This window comes from Pocillopora damicornis, chromosome 14 (assembly GCF_964200805.1).
Source record: "Pocillopora damicornis chromosome 14, jaPocDami1.2, whole genome shotgun sequence".
NCBI lineage: Eukaryota > Metazoa > Cnidaria > Anthozoa > Scleractinia > Pocilloporidae > Pocillopora > Pocillopora damicornis.
The window spans coordinates 571,364-592,201 of NC_142683.1; the positions used below are offsets into that span (position 1 = coordinate 571,364).

The 20,838-nt window shown below is 36.7% G+C and overlaps 2 protein-coding genes and 1 pseudogene across 10 annotated transcripts in view; 1 reads left to right on the plus strand and 2 right to left on the minus strand.

Annotated features, from left to right (window-relative positions):
• LOC113671397 (tensin-3) overlaps positions 1 to 9,845 on the minus strand; it is a 43,973-nt gene extending 34,128 nt beyond the window's left edge. For 4 of the 6 annotated variants that reach the window (XM_089194119.1, XM_089194117.1, XM_089194118.1 and 1 more), the window contains exons 1-6: positions 9,518 to 9,845; positions 4,382 to 4,496; positions 3,951 to 3,988; positions 3,187 to 3,243; positions 1,284 to 1,319; positions 58 to 125 (exon numbers count right to left, since the gene is read on the minus strand). In XM_089194119.1, the coding sequence (XP_089050245.1) occupies positions 58 to 125; positions 1,284 to 1,319; positions 3,187 to 3,243; positions 3,951 to 3,988; positions 4,382 to 4,496; positions 9,518 to 9,712 (509 nt within the window). In that variant the 5' untranslated portion in view covers positions 9,713 to 9,845. Of the gene's footprint in view, positions 1 to 57; positions 126 to 1,283; positions 1,320 to 3,186; positions 3,244 to 3,950; positions 3,989 to 4,381; positions 4,497 to 4,719; positions 4,886 to 9,517 lie in introns of those variants that run through there. The other 2 variants (XM_089194121.1, XM_089194120.1) reach the window with 1 other exon arrangement.
• A 537-nt stretch (positions 9,846 to 10,382) lies between these two features.
• On the minus strand, positions 10,383 to 14,279 carry LOC149033882 (uncharacterized; annotated as a pseudogene). The gene is made up of 2 exons (XR_016182991.1): positions 13,408 to 14,279; positions 10,383 to 12,227 (listed from the first exon to the last, which is right to left on the minus strand). The product of XR_016182991.1 is annotated as an uncharacterized LOC149033882 (transcript).
• A 681-nt stretch (positions 14,280 to 14,960) lies between these two features.
• LOC113671418 (cathepsin L-like peptidase) lies at positions 14,961 to 20,788 on the plus strand. Of its 3 annotated transcripts, none has more exons than XM_089194123.1 (7): positions 14,961 to 15,039; positions 15,584 to 15,820; positions 16,519 to 16,771; positions 17,460 to 17,654; positions 18,329 to 18,520; positions 19,066 to 19,337; positions 19,557 to 20,788. In XM_089194123.1, the coding sequence occupies exons 2-7, from the start codon at positions 15,768 to 15,770 to the stop codon at positions 19,654 to 19,656; spliced, it is 1,065 nt and encodes a 354-aa protein (XP_089050249.1). In that variant the 5' UTR covers positions 14,961 to 15,039; positions 15,584 to 15,767; the 3' UTR covers positions 19,657 to 20,788. The 3 variants fall into 3 exon arrangements, with proteins under 3 accessions (XP_089050249.1, XP_027043404.2, XP_027043403.2); XM_027187603.2 differs by having other exon boundaries at positions 15,584 to 15,725; XM_027187602.2 differs by lacking the exon at positions 15,584 to 15,820.
• The last annotated feature ends 50 nt before the right edge of the window (positions 20,789 to 20,838 follow it).

The window sequence follows — 20,838 nt, forward strand, 5'->3', positions numbered from 1 at the left end:
AATAATTAGTTAATTCCTCAATTTTGTTTCTGAAATAAGAAAAGTGCAAGACAGTACTTGGAAACTCTGTGCCGCATGTGATAGCAGATGTTTGTCACAAGGCTTTTGGGTGGTGATGGTAGCCGCTGAGAAAAAAAAGCAAAAAAACAAAAGGGTTATTTAAAAAAAATACCCATATCAAAATATAATTTCAACTCATATTTTAAGATTTAAACTACTAGTAGATACATATATATACCGAGCATGCTCAGGCTCTCAATAATTAATCAACAAATAAAATTCACACACCAAAATGTTTTCCAAAAAGCCTCAACATCTTTAAGGGAAAGCCTCCCACAAATGCAATGTTCTCCCTTTTTTTGAGCACAATAAAAAGGAGAATTTTTTAACCAGTAGAGCAATCCTTTTATCTGTTAAATGTTCCAGAATTCTGAGCCATTTTAGGTAGTACCAGTAATAGGAGGTGCTACAGTGGAAAATTTTACCATTTACCACTTGAAAAGAGAACATTGCAAATACTACATTCATCTGTAACTGGTTTGAAAGTAACATAAATCATAGTAGTCATGCTTACTCTCAAGAGACCTTTCTTGAATCAGCCTCCACAACCATATACAATTCAACCGAGTACTTATGCATCTTGCTTTATGCATGCATGTCTTTTGAGCCTTATCAGTGATTTGCAACTCAAGTTGAATGACCCCAAAATATAAGCTCTGACCTCCTACAGAGGCATAAAAATCCTCTCAGGGTAAAAATGAACTGTGAGCCAAGGGGGATTAGAAATTCATCAGTTACATCATCAGTAACACCACAAAATTTCAAGACATGGTTATAACTCAATAAGGATATCACATAATAGTCAACACATTAACCATACCTCTGACAAAGGGTTAACGCTGGAAATGTCAGCCTTTTAACTCTTTAAAGTGGCCAATTTACGTTTTCAACTCAGTTGTAAACACTAAATTACCTGCTATACTCTCCCACTGACGTAGCACCACAGTTTCTTTAGAAACTTACCCCCTTTACTCTTAAATAAAATCTCTAACTTAGTTGTATGATCAATATCTGGAAGCTAAATAAAGAAACTGTGGTGCTGAGTCAATGAGGGATCCTAGAGGATAATTTAGTTGTTTATCAACTGAGTTGATTAAAAAAAATTGGTCACAGTAGAGAGTATCTGGAGCTGAAATTTTGAGCACAAGCTCTGGCTTGAAATTAAAAAGAAAGATTAATTATCTGATAGTGGTTTGAATTATTTGTTCACACATTTTACTTACCGATCTTTTCCCCACATCCACTTCATCAGGCAATGTCTAAACAAAAATTACCGTAGCAAAAGATTCATTAGAGATTTAATTGATTGAAATCCATTTCAATCAGGTAAAATTTCTTGCATAAAGAATTATCAGGTGGTAGATTTTACATAACAACCTGAGTACTCTCCTACATTTAATAAAAGCGCTCTTTTGCGAGTTAAAACTTGTCAAATACTTACCTGACTTTTTCCTAAGGTGATTACAAGTATGATAGACCCTCTCATTAAACCCCCTAGGCAACTTCTCAATTCTCAGGGCTCCCAGACAGAGGGCCAGTTATTGGAGACCAGGGCTTATCACAGAAAAGGGAGAGAGAGAGGGGTGGGTTTACAGAAGGGGCCCTTTTCAAAAACTTAAGTAATGCGATTCAGTCTCTTTTTTTTAGTTGAAATACTTCAATATTCAAAACAGAAACCAACACAGGCCCAATTAAATAACAGCACTTCTACCACTTGGGATTTTTTTGGGGGGGGTCTTTTTTTTAAGAGGGAAAAGGAGGGAAGAGGTTGCTAACAAGCTAAAGTTTTGTTAGAGAGCAGTGGGTGGGGTGGGGGGTTTAGACAGAACATGAAAAAATAAAATGAGGACTTGATGATCTATAATCTACTATGAATTATTAATTATGGACAATTTTATCAAAAAAATCTCAGTATAGGATTTAATTTGACAGAACTTTAAATCATTCAAATCTGTTCTTCATTTTGTTTTTGTCTTAGATCACAAGAGAAGCATTAGCATCTCATTGAAATCAGGTGATACAGTGATGTGTAGTTATTTATATCTAAATACAGAAAATCCAGGCTGGTGTTTGCAGTTCTATTTTCTGTCATAACACAGGTTGCAATACAAGACTGATTCTTGTAGACTTGTTACAACTGTTTAACTCCCAGAAATGATAGACATACAACTTCTTGCTATAATATCCATACATTATCCAGCAAATTGGTAATGAGAATACTGAAACTGATCAGAAGGAAGTTTTCATCTTGATCTACCACCAAATTCTTCTAACTAATTTACAAGGAAGTGTGTAGCAGCTAAAGGGAAGAATTAAAAACAGATCTTGGTAGTTAAGAGGTTAAAAAGGTATATTGCCACTGCACCTCAATGGTGATAGCCTGTAGTTAACCCTTTCACTCCCAAGATCTCATTAGCAATTCTCCTTACTGTCTGTCATACAATTCCTATAATGTTAGTTTGGAGTATTTGGTATTGGATCACTAATAATCCCCAAACTGATATTTTTCATTGGTCCAATGACTTGTCTTCTTGATTTTGCATTAATAATGTAAGGGGAAATTCTGTCTTTGTCATTCATGGGAGTTAGAGGGTTAACTACAACTTAGCCCCAAAATTTTAACAGGTTTTCAGAACCCTTTGCTGGTATTATACTCACAAAAGGTACAAGGTCTTACAAGACCTGATGTTTTGAACATAAGTTCAACATGTCATAATCATCACCTGATCATATTTCTCTATAAACTAGGCCTGCCAATGCATAGTCTGACATTTTCTCACCCCTTACGCCCTAACATCAATATGCATATTCTCCACACTGTTCTCTATACATTTCTTAAGATGCTGACAAAGAGAATTTGTTTAACAATCAACAGCTTCTTGAGTTCACGATAACTTTATTTATTCTCTTGACCTTAATGTTTGATTCAGGGATGATATTGTAAGGAGAAATTAGATGCTAGTCACTCTTAGAAGTTTACATGTTAGGAAAGTCAGGTTACTCATTGGTCTGCAAGTTTGAGAGTCACTTCCTTGATATACATGTAATATAAACTGAAGACTGACGAGTCTTATTTTCAAACTGTATTTATGTGTATCTATCATTAAGATATTTTGTATCAATTACCTTGAATTTACTATGTGTTGATTTGACAGAACTTTGTCTTGAGCACTGCTCTTTGACCTTTGGTAAAATAGTCATTGCAAAAGCACAAGATAAATCAAATTAAGAACATATTAAATTTATAAAAAAATGAAAAAATTGTTTAAGAGCTTTAGGGAAGGTGCTCTTTACCAACTGTTCAAGGTCAAAATGAAAGAGTTTTTTCTTTTTCACACTGATGGAGAGAAGCTTAAGAACCTAGAAATAGACGAACCTTCTTCCCAACAACAAAATCAATCGGCAAATGAGTAAAGTCCAAGGTCCCAGCAGAGACTAAAAGTATTATTATACTAGTGATGGGTGAAATTTTCTCTTGAAACTATACCAGCCACAGCTGCTCTCCCGCATTCAGGGAATGGGCTTTTTAAAAACTGTCCCCAAGTTAGAAGGAAAAAGTATTTTTGCTTTGGCATCCTGACCAAGGGAAGCTGGTGAGCCCACACATCAAAGACCCCTCTTTCCAACATTCAACTTTATCCATCGATCAATAAAATCTGGTCGTACCTGGGCTAAAATGGTGATAAGTGAAGTGTGCTCTTGAAACTATACTCTTGAAACTGTACCTGCTAAGTACACTCTTACAGTATCGACCACAAAATTATGACTTACCATCAATTAATAATTAATTAATTACAAATTACTAATTGATATCATTCATATGTAGAGAATAAGTGCTTCAAAGCATCAGATGAAAGAATAATTACAGTGATTACAGCTTAAATTCTTACCATCTTTTCACACTTGTCATGGCAATGGAAATTACAACCTGCAAGTTCAGAATATATATTAAAATGTTTTTCTTTACTTTTCATTACGATGCAAATCAGAATGTTAATAAATGGGATGACCTTGACACTGTCTTCTTGTTAGTTATGTAAATGAGTTCACAAATAAAATACTGTTAAGTGTTCAAAATCTAATTCACTCTCATTTCCAACAAATGTTTAAAATCTTGATATACATGTCATCAATTAAAACTGATGAAGTTTAACACAAGCAAATAAATTTTAATGTATAAAGTAAATGAAAACATACACTCTATCAGCTTGGCATGACCAGAGAAATATAAACACATAATATTATGCCTGCACATGTACTCAAATATATTTTTAAAAAAATGCTACAAAGAGATAGAATGGAGCTAGACAATCTTTTACACCTTCACATATTTTCCCTAAGCTATCAATCTCTTGACCACAAAAGCCACATTTCTCCAGTACAGCTAACAAGTCAGACTTGAAAACATGATCACAGGAGTTATGATCTTTACTCTCCTGTAAAGAAAAGAAAGCATATTAAGCTTGTTAAATACAAAGAAATCTAATTAATCTTACAATAAGTTGCTGAGTAGAACACATAAATGTTGACCTCTAGAATCATCTTACAACTATGTGAGGAAAAAATTACAACCCTAGACAAAATACAAGTCTTTTGTAATGACCTTGAGTCACCAAAATTCTCATTTGAATCATTTGCCAATAAAATTAGAACCTTTACCTTTGATCTAATTGTAACAGAACCTGCAAAATGATGCAGGATTTTTAGGGATCTTTTTCTCTTCAAAGCTAGCTTTGAGAACATACAAATCTAAATGAGGAAGATGGAAGGATCAGGCTGGCTCCTTGTTCATGCATCATACTGTCAACATGGTGAAAGTTAATCCAGACATTTAATATCCTCTTGGAATGTAATTCCAGATGCCAGCCATTTGGAAATATCTATTAATGTCAATCAACTGTCTCATATTGGTAACTTAACCTTTTAACCTCTAAGAGTGACTAAGATCTAATTTCTCCTTTCATAATCACCCCTAAATCAAACATTATGGTATCAAAAATAAAGGAAATGATCATTTATTGTATGAAAAAGTGATCTCAATAAAGATAATTATTATAAGCCCTTGATTGTTAGAGAAATTCTCCTTATAAGCACCTTGGGAAATGTATAGAGAACATTAAGGAGAACTTGCACACTGATGTTTGGATATCAAGGGTTAAATCCTTCAAAAATGATTACCTCAAGCAAAAAGCGAAATGTAATCATAGATGTTTTTCTTTTTTCAATCTAATCCTTTTTATGTTTATATTTTCATTTTTTATCTCATAGTCACAGTGGGTGCCAGAATTCTCCTGAGGTGAAAATTAAAAATCCAGACATCTAATTGTTAATTTTTGAAAATATCTCTTAGAGAGGATATAACTTGACAAATACCAAGGGTATGTGGTGATGATATATACATACAAGGTGCCTTAACCAATCCAAGTTTTAGACAAATCAAGAGTGTATTTTGCTTAATAACAATCATCAAACCAAAACCAAAGAGAACACAGTGGAAAATCAGATAAATTAAATGAAAAACCACAAGGAGCCAATGACAACTCAAAGTTGAAGTGTTAACCCTTTAACTCTCATGAGTGACCAAGACAGAATTTCTCCTTACAATATCAATACAGTATCAAACAGACAAGTGATGAGAATAAAGAAAAATCTTAATTAGGGGATTATTAGTTGATCCAATACCAAATTCTCCAAACTAACATCACAAGATGGCAGACAGTAGGGAGAGTTACTAATAAGATCTTGGGAGTTAAAGGGTTAACTGTCTAAACCCTTCAACTACCAGAAATAACCACCCATAACATATCCCTTTAGTATCCAATCATATAATATCCAGCGAACTAGTCACAAGAATATTCAAGCTTATCAGGTACAGGATATTACAGTGATTCAACACTAAATTCTTGTAACAAGTTTACAAAGAAATGTGTAACAGCTAGAAGGAAAAATTAACAATCCAATCTTGGGAGTGAAAGGGTTAAACATGGAAAAAAAAAAAAAGAGCGAAAAGTCCCAGTTACTGTTCAAACTTTTTGCATCTGACTGATTGAGAAAAGGGCACTAACTGTCTGAAACAATCAGAGTATGTGGAAAAGCAAAGCAAAGGAGCTAAGGATTACTTTTGGCATTCAACTGCATAGATTCTTAAAGGTCTAAAAGGACTACATGAGATCCAGAACAGACGACCAAAAACTTTTAATTATAATGTTTCCTGTCATAGTTTCTTGCAAGGAGCAGTGTAAAACTTCTTTAAACTCAGCATCTTAGCAAATACTGTAATTCTGAGACTACCCTTGACTGAACAATTAAGTGATCTAAAAATTCAACACAAATAATGGGTCATTTGTTAGTTGTCAGTTGATATTAGTGGTGGATAGCAACATCTTAATTGTTATCAGCCAATCAATGAAAGTCACAAGTAAGGTCCTTAATCATACTGATTGCCATGGATTACACTTTTATCTCTATCTCAGGAATATGACATTCATGCTAAGACAGCTCCTAAAAGTCTTCTCGATAAGTTTGCGAAAATCAATACAGAACATCATTATAATACGCGATTATCTGCAAAAGAATGCTGCTCTGTCAAATTCTCTAGAACTGAAAAAATGAAAAAATATTTTACTAGAATCAGTGTGTCTATTTGGAATTCTATTCCACTTTCTGTTAAGACTCTCAACGTTTCTAATTTTCGTAAAAAAATTAAATTACTACTCCTTAATGTTCTAGGTAATGAAGATAATTATTTGAATGTTAATTTTTTAATAGAATATTTTGTGAAGTTAACCTGATATATTGTATATACCTCTAGTTGTAATTTTAGTCTTTTTCAAATAACAAAATCCCTTGTACTTGAATTTATATATAAGGTGTTTCTTTCTGTATGTTTTTGTATTTCTTCTTTTCTTTTTTCTTATGTAATTTAATAACGCCTTTAGTTAAAGTCTTGTCCTGCCTAGATTAGCATTGTAGCTATTTGCAGGACATGAAGTTTTGTAAACCTTATATTTCTTTCTTTAAATGAAGAGTGAGTGAATATATGGTCAGTAGTAGCAAATTACAGATTTGCTATCACTCTTAATACATCCAGTAGAGAACAAACCAAGTAACTGATGACATCAATAAAAGTCCATGAAAGTAAACAAAAATCTATCCTGTAAATTTTTTTTGCTGACAGTTCATCAATTAACAATCAAATGTTGAATCGTTTAGCTCATGATTTAAAGGTCACCAGATCCCATTACCAATAAACTAAGAAGCTGTAGCCACGCCAAGAAGATCACCTCTTAACAATTATATTCCATGTTCCCTAGCATCTGTGCACTTATAGATAACAGATGACGTCAAAATGTCGTAAGAACAAAAAAGTGGCACAGAGTGTGTCACTAATATTCTTACCACATTTTGACCTCCCCATGATCTATTACTGTACCAGCCCATGGCAACATGATATCTATTTCTTTTATATGACAAAGAAGCAAAAAAAATTTATGGTAATGTCATTTATGTCCCTGTCCTTTGATGGATCATTAAGGTAAGAACCAATCAAAATGTGTGCATGATTTAACTTATTATACAAAGGATCTTACATTTAAAGAGGCAAAGTCAGCAATATGATAACATGAAAAATTCAGCCTGATCTTTTCAGGCAATTGGTCATGTGTTCTCTATATTGATCAACTTTTCAATCTTTCACAATCCGTTACTTTCCTTCAACCCTTTTACTTCAAGATGTGATTAACACCCAACTTCTCTCAACAATATCCATACATTTTCTGGCAAACAGGCAATAAGAATATTCAAACTTATCAGGTATAAGTTGTTCCCTTGACAATCTTGCAACCAATTTACAAGGCATTGTGTTAAGAATTAACAATTAGATCTTGGAAGTTAAAGTGTTAACTTCTTGGTTACTTCGAATGGCACTTGTCTCTCCAAGGAGAGATATTCACACTATTTAACAGCAATTTCTAAAAGTAAGTGGTAATATCACGATCAGATCTTTTGTGACATCAAGGAAGATGTTAGAAAAATCTAGAAACTATTTCTTAGTTTATACTGATACAAGTATCACTGAATGGACACAAAAAAAGAAAAACTAACCTTAAAAACTTGTTTTAAATAATAACAGATATAACAAATGTCTTTTAATTGAGAATCTGATCAATGCATATGTTTGAGTGATTGTTTAATTATTTTTAAAACTAACATCAACACAGCAGAACACTCATGAAGAGAAAACACAAAGGTAGAGCAATATTGCCTCATGGCATAATCTCACAGTAAAATTCTGTTAAGAGGCTAATGTTGTTTGCCAAAACAATTTTAAAATAAAATTTTTCTGTTGCAGACCAGATTAGCAAAGTTAACTCTCACCATTTCCTTCCACATATCATGCAGTTTACACTTGGTTAATCATAGTTTTTCTTTTGGTTTTTACCATTCATTACCATAGCATAACTCTGTCAGAGCCAGTCATAATGTGAAATCACAAGCAAACAATCTGTTCTAACCAATTCATTTTCAATATTAGAGCAGTTCCTTGACAGGAAACCAAAGCCATATATGCACATACCTACATCGTAAGCAATTGCCATATTAATGAAAAGTACCCATTCAATAAATAAGCAATTCTTTTGATTCACTTGGACCACAAAATCTAGAAATTTCGACACCAAAATAAATATTTGACATTCATATGCTAATTTGGCACTATTGACAGCTTGAAGTACATTGGGTTAAATTAATTTGCCTAAAAAGTGTAATAGATCAATACAGGTAACAAAATTAATTTCCCTAAAAAGATCCATTTCAAAAAACAGAAAAATCCTGTCCTTTAAAATGATTACAAATCGATTATGAAGATTCATTTAAAACGGCGTAGAAATAGTTTAAGAGTCTATGTACATTTCTTTCGGACTTTGCTACATTCAATGTCGGATGCGTTTGAGGCTTGTATTGGATACATCTTTGCAGAATTCGTGCACAAATAACTCGGAAGTAAAAAAAATTCTCACGAGAAACTACGATGAAGCTAAATTATGTTAACAATATCAAGGGGACTGTTATTTCTGCTTCTTGTATCTTGATTGAATTAGAATATAAGCTGCAATAAGCCCTATTATTCGTGAATTCTGTTAGACCTATGTCCCCCACGTTCACGAAACGAATAATTAGTTTCGAGGCCCCATGTGTGCACAAAAAAAATTATCTGTGTTTGTCGAATGAACTAAGACCACTTCCATATGAGACTCCCTTCTATCACAGAGTCAAACCCTGTTAGAACTGTCGTTTTCTCTAAATAAATATTACAAAATGTTAATATTTACAACGCTTGCTCTGCGGAGTCAACGATATCTCAGAAATCCTGCTGTGAAATACTAAGCCATTTGACAACGAATCTCATTTTCAAAACTTCTCCTGAATTCCTTATTGTCTAAACAAAAACAATTCACACCTGAGGAGCACAATCCGGTGAAGAATCATCTGGTATAGATTCGTAATCATCAGAAACGCGATCAGTTCCGCTGGCGGTGACTTTGGGCGAATGAAACTTCAACCAGTGGTCTTGAAGCTTCGATGCACTCGGAAAGTCGACCAAACATGCAGGGCAGATGAAGCCTTCAAGAGCTGTGTTTACAGCTTTGTTCATCCCATTCAAACCACAGCTGAGTAATCGATGGATAGATTTGTTAACATGAAACAAACACGAGCAAATGTGTCCCAACTCAGTACACCATGATCGTGTTTTTATGGCATCTGGTTTCCGAGTCCGTGGGTAGCAAATTAATAAATATTAATCAGTTATCAAGATCAATAACAGAATCATAACAAAACTACCGGAAACTCGTTTTGTCTGCTAACAAAAAGGCACGTATGAAAGAAAAGAAGGTATTAAAAAGAGAATCTATGCTGATTGTTCGCATCAAAGGCATATTAATCAAATGGTAATTAAAATATAACTTCCAGGGACATAACGACGAGGCGTGACTCGATATTGACCAAATTCCACCATAGAAAATTTATTTTAAAAACATAAAAATATAGTTAGTGTTTCACTCTCACAATACAATGCTTAGGGCATCTTTTTTTTCGATGAGTGTGTTAAATCAGTCTTTTATATTTATACTTTCTCCATAACTTAAAAAAAGAGCGCGCGGATGTCGGATCAATTGCGTTACCCGTCACGCATTACTCTTGAAACTGTCACCTTTGTTCCTCGACGAATTCTGTGGCTGTTGTTGTTGATTTTCATTCTTATTTCGAATAACGAACTTCGACTCAGCTTAGCCATGTGTAATAACACAGCGATCCATACGTTCAAGCGGTTACTGAACAGACATTTAATCTCTATCAAGTGCCTTCAAGGTACAAACGAAACTGAATATATAATGAGTCTAGCAGCACGTGCAAATGAAATTCAACACAGGGCGTGAAAATTACAATATTATAACACCCTCCCTTTTATAGAGAAATAAGAAAACAACTTAACGGAAAAACAAACAAACAAACAAACAAACAAACAAACGACTAAGCACATAATAATGAAATTCAGTTCCTTGGAAAGAGTTCCTAGGCTTAAGTAAGCACATAGTCCTGTAGACGCTTGGGCGGCTGACGGACGCGCGTGGACCTTCTCGGTGCCTGTAAAGGACTGGGCGACTTAGGTGCATCTGGCACCGAAGACAACGGATCGCGCGGCTGGTCGAATGTTTCCACGCGTGTATCTGGAGGTGCCTGTTCGCGTGTATCTTCGCGTGTCTCTGTGGATGACTGCTTGCGCGCCTCTATGACGTCGTCATCTTCAACTTTGATAGGCGCTTCATGAGACTTGCGTAGCTCAACACGATTTCGTCGAAGGAGTCCTTGAGGCAACTCAACCTCGTAAGATCTTTTGTCAATGCGACTCTTTACGACACCCTTTTGCCACTCTTTTCTTCCCGCGCGCCAGGGCTCAACTCTCACAGTATCTCCGGGCTCTAAGGGCTGGAGGTCTCGTGCGCCTCTGTTGTAGTACTTGGCTTGTTGCTGCTGGCGGCGATGAAGCTTGGTATGTGTCACGTTCTCGTCTGAAACAGATGGCTTTAATAATGCAGCAGTCATCGGGAGCAGACTTCTTGTCCTTCTGCTAAATAGCCGCTGTGCTGGGCTGATTTGCATACTCGCAGGCGGTGTGTTTCTGTGGTCTAGTAAAGCGAGAAACGCGTCTGAACCAGTCTTGCCGCACTTTAATAGAATTTTCTTCGCTTGCTTAACGGCGCTCTCAGCCTTTCCATTCGACTGACTACGATACGGACTGCTGGTTCTGTGCTCAAAATCCCACTCTTTAGAGAATTTCAGGAAATCGCGCGAGACGAACTGTGGCCCTTTATCAGTAACGAGTGGCTCAGGAATGCCATGTCTCGCGAAATGACCTTTAAGCTTCTTGATGACGTAGACAGAGGATGTACTTCTCAGATGGTCGAGCTCGAAGAAATCGCTAAAATAGTCCACAGTCACAAGGTAACTTTTTCCATTTAACTCAAATAGGTCTGCTGCAACGAACTGCCACGGCCGACTAAGTGCTTCGTGGCTGATGAGTGTTTCCTTCCTTTGACCCTGTTCGTACTCTCTGCAGGCTTCACATGTTGACACATAGTTCTTGATATCTCCTGTCATCCCAGGCCAATAAAGACACTCACGCGCTCTGTTAAGGCAACCATTAACTCCAAGGTGCGAATTGTGAATACTTTTTAGGAGACCACTCCTAGCAGCCTTGGGTACCACTACCCTTTCTCCCTTAAAAATCAGACCATCCTGAACGGACCGCTCATCTCTCATATCGAAGTAAGGAGAGGCTAGAAGCGGCAGGGTACTCTTATTTTCAGACCAGCCATGCTGAATCACTGCCTTCAGAACTTGAAGCGATTCATCCTGCTCTGTCTCCCGCTGAATTTGCAGTAGCCTGGTTTCAGATATTGGCAAGTAATTCATCATGTTGATTGTCTCAAACTCTGACTCAATCTGCCACCCGAGGGAAGATAAGCTCTAGAGAGAGTGTCCGCTAAGAACATTCTGCTTCCCCTCTCGTACTGTACCACCAAATCGTACTTTTGCAAACGGATCAACATTCCTTGCAACCTCTTAGGAGCGCGATGAAGTGGTTTCATAAAAATTGACTCAAGTGGCTTATGGTCAGTATGGACAACAGTTCTTCTACCGAAGGTAAAGTCATTGAACTTCTCTATTGAAAACACGATTGCCAACATCTCCTTTTCAATCTGCGCATAGCGAGATTCCGTCTCTGTTAAGGCTCTACTAGCGTACGCAATTGGGTGACCATTCTGCATTAAACAGGGTCGGCCAGGGGGGGTAGTGGAATACCAATATACCCGAAAAAAAATCGACAAAATACCCCAAAATACCCCAAATTCCTCCAAATATACCCAAAAATAATCGAAGCTTCGAATACTTTATACTGAAATTCAAAGAAAGTGATATACTGAATACCCATATTTAAGCTGCAATATACCGTATACCCGATTTAAAACGCCCCTGAATACCGAATACCCAAAAACCCTGGCCGACCCTGATTAAAGCTGCACCTAAACCACTCTGGCTGCTATCACACTGGATCTCAAGCACTTCAGTGGGCTTGTAGTAGGCTAGAACGGGTGCTGATGCAATCAATGTCTTGACATCATTCCAAACCTTCTCTTGCAAATCATCCCAACACCATGCTGCATCTTCATGGGTAAGATCTCGTAGAGGCTTCATCACATCAGACAAGTGGGGTAGAAAACGGCTAAGATAATTGACCATTCCATTCAGGCGTAAAATATCACCTCGGTCCTTTGGGCGTGGCATCTCGACGATTGCTCTCACTTTCTCTGGATCTGGCTTTAGACCCTCTGTGGTTAGCAGGTGCCCATGAAATGGAACCTCTTTACACTTGTACTCTAACTTCTCGGCGTTGAGCTTGATACCTTTCAGCTGACATCTGCGCATGAATCCATCTAGATTGCTGTCATGATCAGCCTCGCACGTGCCATGGATGAGAATATCATCTGCAATACACTTTACACCCGGGAGGCCTTGTAACTCTTGATGGAGACGTTTCTGAAAAATTTCACTCGAAACACTGAGACCAAACGGCAAACGGAGCCAACGATATCGCCCATATGGCGTAGCAAATGTCGTGAGCATACTAGACTCGCGATCTAACTCCAGATGCCAAGAGGCAAAGGCTAAATCAACCTTTGTAAACACACGTGCATCTGTCAAGTCGGGCAACAAATCATTAATGACGGGAATTTGATAACGTTCCCTCTTCAAGACCGTGTTAAGTGGTCGCGGGTCAATACAAACACGCAGTTCGCCGGACTTCTTTACAGCTACAACAATCTGACTAACCCACTCGGTCGGTTCATCAACAGGAGTGATTACTTTAAGACGTTCCAACCTTTGGAGCTCTTCTTTGAACTTCTCCCGAACAGACACAGGGACTTTTCTTGCTGGAAGGATAACAGGCTTGCAATCTGGGTCAACTTGCAGGCGAACTTTTCCTGGAAGTGTTCCGAGACCTTTGTTAAAGACATCCGCGTAATTAGCTGTGAGGTCATCATTTACATTCTCCACGACATTAATGAAGTTTTCCTTGTGTACAGTTAACAGCTTCATTTTCTGCGTTGAATTTAAGCCAAGCAGAGGGGTCAAATCCTCTTTCACGACTAGAAACCGGACCTTGTACTTCTCATTAGTTTTCGGATTCACAACAGGCAACGCACAGGAACCGACAGGCGTCACTTTAGTTCCATTCCACATGACAAGCATTTGCGAACACGAGTCGAGTTCCTCACCCTCAGCATACCTCAGAGGTAAAATATTTGCACTTGCACCACAATCAACTTGAAATTGCATCGGTTGCTGCCTAACCAGCATCCTCGCATACACAGCTCTCCCTCTCAAAGCCTGTACTCGTACAACGCTGATCTCCTCTAACTCCTCTTCGCTCTCAATATTATGGACAGGAACTTTCTTACACTTCTTGGCAAAATGTTTCTTTTCCTTGCATCGCTTGCACTTCTTTCCCCATGCGGGGCACATCTTCCTATCAGGTTGATGGTCATAGCCACAAAATTAGCAGGAAATTTTCTTTGCCGACCGCCCGTCCACCGGCGTTGGAGCTCGATGCTTTTTAGAACTTGACTTAACTTGATTAATGTTATCCACCGGCCCAGATAACGACTTCATTTGCAACTCAGCAACTTCCTCGCTGCGACACACGTCGATGCAACGATTCAGAGTAAGATTTCTCATTCTCAGTAACTTCTTGGTCGTCTGCTCGTTTTTAATTCCAAGCACAATGCGATCACGGATTAAACTATCCCGCAAACAATCGCAAAAATTACATGTTTTGGCCAGATTCCTCAACTCGGCAACAAAACTATAGAGATTAAATGTCTGTTCAGTAACCGCTTGAACGTGTGGATCGCTGTGTTATTACACCATGCAAGGTGCGAAAGAGAGCAATGAAAAAACACCGGTAAGTTCTAAATTACTTTTTACTCACGATTTTAAAAATGACTTGCACATCAATTATATTGTTATTTAGACAAGGTATAGCCTGAGTCTTAAATACATTTTATCAGCCGATTGCATCATTTGCAAGATTCCCACGGGGTAAAAGAAAAAGGACGAACGGGATGTAGATTAATGGGAAAACTACGTAGGTGTTGCTAATTATAATATGAAGCGCGGGAATCTTGTGACAGTCCTATGAGAGTCTCGTGACTCGCGGGTTGTCTGATGCAAGTCATAATTGACCAATCAGATTACGCGAAAATTTCATTATCCAATCATATGCATGACAGCATGACTGAAACCAACAGAATAAAAACACTGTGTTAGCGTGGTGCACTACGACAAAGAAACTGTTCTAAATTTTGGGCACGTTCTCCGTTATTTCTTCAGCTTGGAAATATTCCTGTTGTTCAGAAGGTGAGTATTGGCTTTCTTTATTGTTTCTTAATCAATCTTAGGAAGTGTAAGCTGTTTTTTAGCACTTTGAGCATCAATCAATTAATCAACAGAGTTGTAGAATGTTGTCGAAAAAGCCTTATCCTTACCCTGATGTACCGGCAATTTTTTTTAACCGCTCACTTTCGCTTCAAATTTTCGCGATTTCTCCTGAACTATTTCAGTTTGATCGTCAAGGGTATGATACTGAAATAGACGACGTTAGTAATCGTTTACGCTCTGAAATATTAGCACGTAACGCAGTGGTACATCCAGTCATTCAATGATTACAAGTCAATGGCAAAACTTAAATTTAAAAATATATATATATATATATATATATATATATATATATATATATATATATATATATATATATATGCGCGATCGCTCCTTTCAGGTGCACTTAATTTATTGACGCTTTCAAGATAACTGATTTCTGGTTTTGATTTTTTTATTCAAAAACGACGCAAACGGAAAACACTCTCAACTACTTGCACTCTTTGCATTACATCACGTGCTAAAGAAATTGGACAGAAAGATTTGCAGTACTGATGTGCTACATCATAGATTTAAGCTGCTTGGCTGAACTCGGACAAGTAAAATGAAGGACCATGTGCCAAAAATACCTCATAAGCTAATGATGTGTTTGCTGGCTAACATCTGAGGTGATGAGTCAGTGATTTTCAGTGAACTTTTATCTCCTTGAGATGATTAACTTGCAAATTCTCCCCAAGATATCCATACAATATCTTTTAAACAGGTGATGAGAATAGGTAACTTGATCAACTTGAAGTGAGTTCCTTGATTGAACAAAAAAAATTTTTCAACATGATTTGCAAGGAACTGTATATTTGAAACTAGGGTAAACTGTTTAAGAGAATTTAAGGAGATCTTGTGACTGTGACATTATTTTCTTAGTTGTAAATCTCTTCAACCTCCCCATACTTGTGTTTAAGACAAGCTCACTGAGAATAATTTTACCTGGAGGGAGGCAAAGAGAAATGTCATGTTCCTTTGAATAGCCTTTCTGTTTAAAAATCACACACAATCTACAATTCTTCTTTTTCGCTCTCATAAAGGGCTAATGCTGGGAACATCAGCTTTAGAAGCTCTTTACAGTTGTCAATTTGCTGTATCAACTCAGTTGATAAAGCGATATTATCTTGTAATATCCCCTGCCAACACAGCACCACGGCATTTTTAGAAACTTACCCCCTTATTTATTTGCCATTAATAGAGTCTGGTGGATCTTCATGGTTGATACCCTTTGCCCTTTGCCCCTCAGCAGGAGTGATTATCAAATGCTTAGTCATGTCTTCCTGAAAAGCTTGATTCTCAGACATAAATATTAAATCTCGCAACAAGCTCATAAGGATAACATGCATCAGAAAGGAGAGTTGGTGATTTGATCATGGCAATGAATGAATTAAACTTTGATCTTTTCTTCCCTTGCTGCAGATTCATCATGAAGTGTTTAGTTCTATTAGCAATCTCTCTTGGAATTTCATTAGCCTGGCCAGCTGGCAAACAAGAATTTGATGCACTAGAAGATCCAAGCTGGAAGGTGTGGAAATCATTCCACAATAAAGAGTATGAAAATGTTGATGAAGAGAGAATACGCAACTTCATCTGGCAAGATAACTTGAAGAGGATTGTCTCTCACAACCAGGCTCACAAATACAAACTAGCTATGAATCACCTTGGAGACTTGGTAAGTTTAACCCTTGAACTCCCAGAAGTGATTAACATGAACCTTCCCCCTATAACATCCATACATTATTCAGCAAACAGGTAATGAGAATATTCAAACTTATCAGGTAGAACCTGCCATCTTGATCTGGCACCAAGTTCTCATAACTAATTTACAAGGAAATGTGTAGCAGCTAGAGAGGAGAATTAACAATCGAATCTTGGTAGTTAAAGGGTTAATCCATCCACGATCAGGATCTCAAAATCAGTTTTCCTTCCCATCTGCCATTTATTTTTTCTTATTGTGTAAGTTTTGAGAATTTGGTGTGGGATTGATCAATCTCCCTTATTTGATATTTTTTTATTCTTAGAACTTTTTTGCTTTATAGTGTACTGTTGTGTTAATATGAATGTGTTGTTCCTCTCTCGTGGCAAATTTTTTCAGATCATTCTTTTCAGATTCATCTGATCTTTCCCTGAAAACTGACTTTTATTAAATTGTTACAAAGGCTACCTTGTTACCTTGATGTGTCTGACTGGCTGTTTACGGTTTAAATTTTTCAAGCATCAAGATTAGCCAAACATGATTGCCTTTGAAAGCCCACAGTCATGATGTATACATATGTAGCACATTTGGGCTTGAAATTTCAGTTTTTGTCAGCTGTTGTCTCAAAAAACACAATTGCATTTATATTTTATTTATATTTTAGACATCTCGTGAAGTAAAGGAATTGTTGAACGGTTTCAAGATGAGGAAGAGTTCAACAGGCTCTAAAGAAAAGTCTCCCACATTTCTGGCGCCATCAAATTTGAAGGTTCCTGACTCTGTTGACTGGAGAAAGGAGGGTTATGTTACACCTGTTAAAAACCAAGGGCATTGTGGATCTTGCTGGGCATTCAGCTCAGTAAGTATTTGACCCTTTAGAGTGACTACCATCTTATTTCCTCTTACATCATCACATCTGAAATTACACACTAAGTGTAAGAGAGCTCTTGATTGTTATAAACAAAATGGAATTCTTCTTATTAGCTCCTCAGAAAATGATAGAGAACAGTATAAAGAATATGTGTTAGGTTGTAAAGGGTTAATTATTTAATTCTATCAGCATTGTGTGAGGGCTGGTGGAAAGTGTTAAAGGAGACAGCTGCAGTAATGAAGTGCCAGGAAACATGTCAAGTGCTAAAAGTACAAGTATCATAGTTAGTTTGGAGCATGCTCTTCCAAAAAATATTCAAATGCTCTTAAATCCTCTTTTTAGCTCTCTATAGGCTCCTTATTAAGAGCTAATTTAGAGGATTTTCAGGGGATTAAGACATTTTTAAGGCATTATCTCTATTCCCACAGTTTCTGCTAAAAGAAATTTAACTTGAAGATTTGCTTTCGATTTTCACTGTGGATAATTATTATATAGAATAGTCAGTAAATATAAAGAAGTTGGTAGCAATCTTCTGTCAGCTGGTTCCTTTTGATGACTATTACAATAGTTTTCCATTAAAAGTTCCTCTTCATAAAAATAATCTTTTGAAAAACTGTAAGCAAATATAGGAAGATCTAATCATCTTTTCTTTCTTTCCCCAGACTGGAGCTCTGGAAGGACAGCACTTTAGGAAGACTGGAAAACTTGTCTCTCTCAGTGAACAGAATCTGGTTGATTGTTCATCAGCATTTGGTAACAATGGTTGTCATGGTGGTTTGATGGACAACGCTTTTAAGTACATCAAAAGCAATGATGGAGTTGACACAGAAATTTCCTACCCTTATCAAGCACAGGTAAAAGAGTTTCTGTTTCATTCATATTCAGTTAAGTTACTTCATTTTTAGATATCCTAGACTTTGACACAGTCAGCTTTTTCCCTCCAATTCATAACTCACACTGTTCAAAATAAATGCATGTGGAATCTCATGTTCCATATTTTCACACTGCCCATCATACATCTGATTTGGACACCAAAATTTACGCAGGTACTGTTCTTAAATTCTCCTAGGAATCCCAAAGTCAAGTTGTCTTACAGCAAAAAAACAAGCTGTTTTGTAGTCAAAATAGCAGTAAGTCAAAGGGTAAATTGGACACTTAAAAACCTTTAGCTCCCAACATCTCATTAGTTTTTCTCCCCACTGTTCCCTTACAATTCTTATGATGTCAGTTTGGAGAATTTGGTATGGGATCAACTAATAAGTCACTAGTCAATATTTTTCTTTATTCTCATTACTTGTCTGCTAGGAATTGTATTGATATTGTAAGGAGAAATTCTGTCTTTGTCACTCAAGGGAGTTAAAGAGTTAACTCTCCACAACAATCTCTCTTTTACATGTAGGTCGGCACTTGTCACTTTAACGTTTCTGATGTTGGTGCAACAGACACTGGTTATATGGATATCACATCTGGTGATGAATCTGCCCTACAGGCTGCTTCAGCATCAGTTGGTCCCATCTCAGTAGCAATTGATGCCAGCCATAGCTCGTTTCATCTTTATCACTCAGGGGTTTATGATGACCCTTCTTGTAGTAGCACTGAACTTGATCATGGTGTCCTTGTGGTGGGATATGGAAATGAGGATGGACAGGACTACTGGCTGATTAAGAACAGGTTTGTTAAGAGATTTTGTAATGTGCAATGGAAGTGAGGAAGCCTTATGTATGGCAACCAGGATTCAGGATTGAAGGGTGTATGCATGTTTGTGGGAGCAGACCCTTGGTAGAACTATACTTTCCATCTTATGGTAAAGTTGATGAATGCTATGAGAACTTGTCAGGATGATAAACAACAGGAGAGTGAAAGTTAATTTTTTTATAAATCATTTTTCAGTTGGGGGACAGCGTGGGGAGAGGAGGGCTTCATCAAAATTGCTCGAAACCAGAACAACAAATGTGGAGTTGCAACCGCAGCAAGCTACCCCTTGGTTTAGGATGAGCTGCTGATGATGGTGTGATAGGAAATGCAGCAAATTCAGGCTATTAAAAGAAATATATTGCTTTATAATTACTGTAAATTAATTTGGTTTTCATATTTGTAAGATAATCAGAGCAAAATTCTCACCAAATTTAAAAAATTTCTCTTATTGTTGATATATATTTTTTATGACTGGTATCTTGATAATAGATTTCTGGCACATTTTCTCTTGGATCAAATGAATTGTATTTTTGGAAGTCTACAAGATTGGTATCGACCTGCTATATATGTCAGTGGAACCAATATTTCCAATTCAAGCTGATAAGCACTATTTAAGAGATATTTAATATATTTCAATGAGAAAGGAATGTTTCTATTTCATATGGTAGTTACATACTGGATTCGTCTTTCAACTTTTTTCCTTATTTAACTTTCCTCCAACTAGGAAATAAGAGACAAACAATCTTTTTCTTCTGAAATTTTAGGCATTTGTTGCCTAAAACCTTAGGATTGACTTGCATCTAATTTTTCCTCTTAATATCACCCCTAAGTCAAATATTCAAGTCACAGATCACTAATTAGAGAAACTCTTGATTGCTAAACACATTCTCTTTGTCAGCACTTAAAGAAATACATAGAGAACTGTGTGGAGAATACACATACTGATATAAGGCTGTAAAGGGTTAACATTTTGATGATCTTATGTTTAAGTTAAAGGAAGTTTCCTTGTATACCAGCTTTGTCTGTACTGATTATGTAGCAAAAATAAATGTTGAACACTTCTTCAATACAATTAAGAGGTTTAGCTTTGCCAGAAGCATTTTCATTGCAGTATCATTTCATTGCTTAACCCTTTCATTCCCAAGATCTCATCAGTAATTCTCCTTACAGACTTCTGTACCATTCTTATGATTTTAGTTCTGAGAATTTGTTGCTGGATCAACTGATAATCCCCTAATTGATATTTCTCTTTATTCTCATCACTTGTCTGACTGAAATTGCATGGATGTTGTAGGGAGAAATTCTGTCTTGGTCACTCACAGGAGTTAAAGGGTTAAGCGTTGATACAGATTTTATATGGTTGAGATTTTAACAGGCAAAGATAGAAATAAACAAATAAAATTTGATCCACTGATCATTTCTCAACATTTTGCTTGGTTGCTATTTATGACTCTCGTTTGATTATCGTCAACCTGGA

Coding starts and splice junctions, on each gene's coding strand:
- LOC113671418 (XM_089194123.1), top strand. CDS start 15,768: ATGATTAACTTGCAAATTCTCCCCAAGATATCCATACAATATCTTTTA. Junction 16,772..17,459: donor TGAATCACCTTGGAGACTTG/GTAAGTTTAACC, acceptor TTTATATTTTAG/ACATCTCGTGAAGTAAAGGA. Junction 19,338..19,556: donor TACTGGCTGATTAAGAACAG/GTTTGTTAAGAG, acceptor ATCATTTTTCAG/TTGGGGGACAGCGTGGGGAG.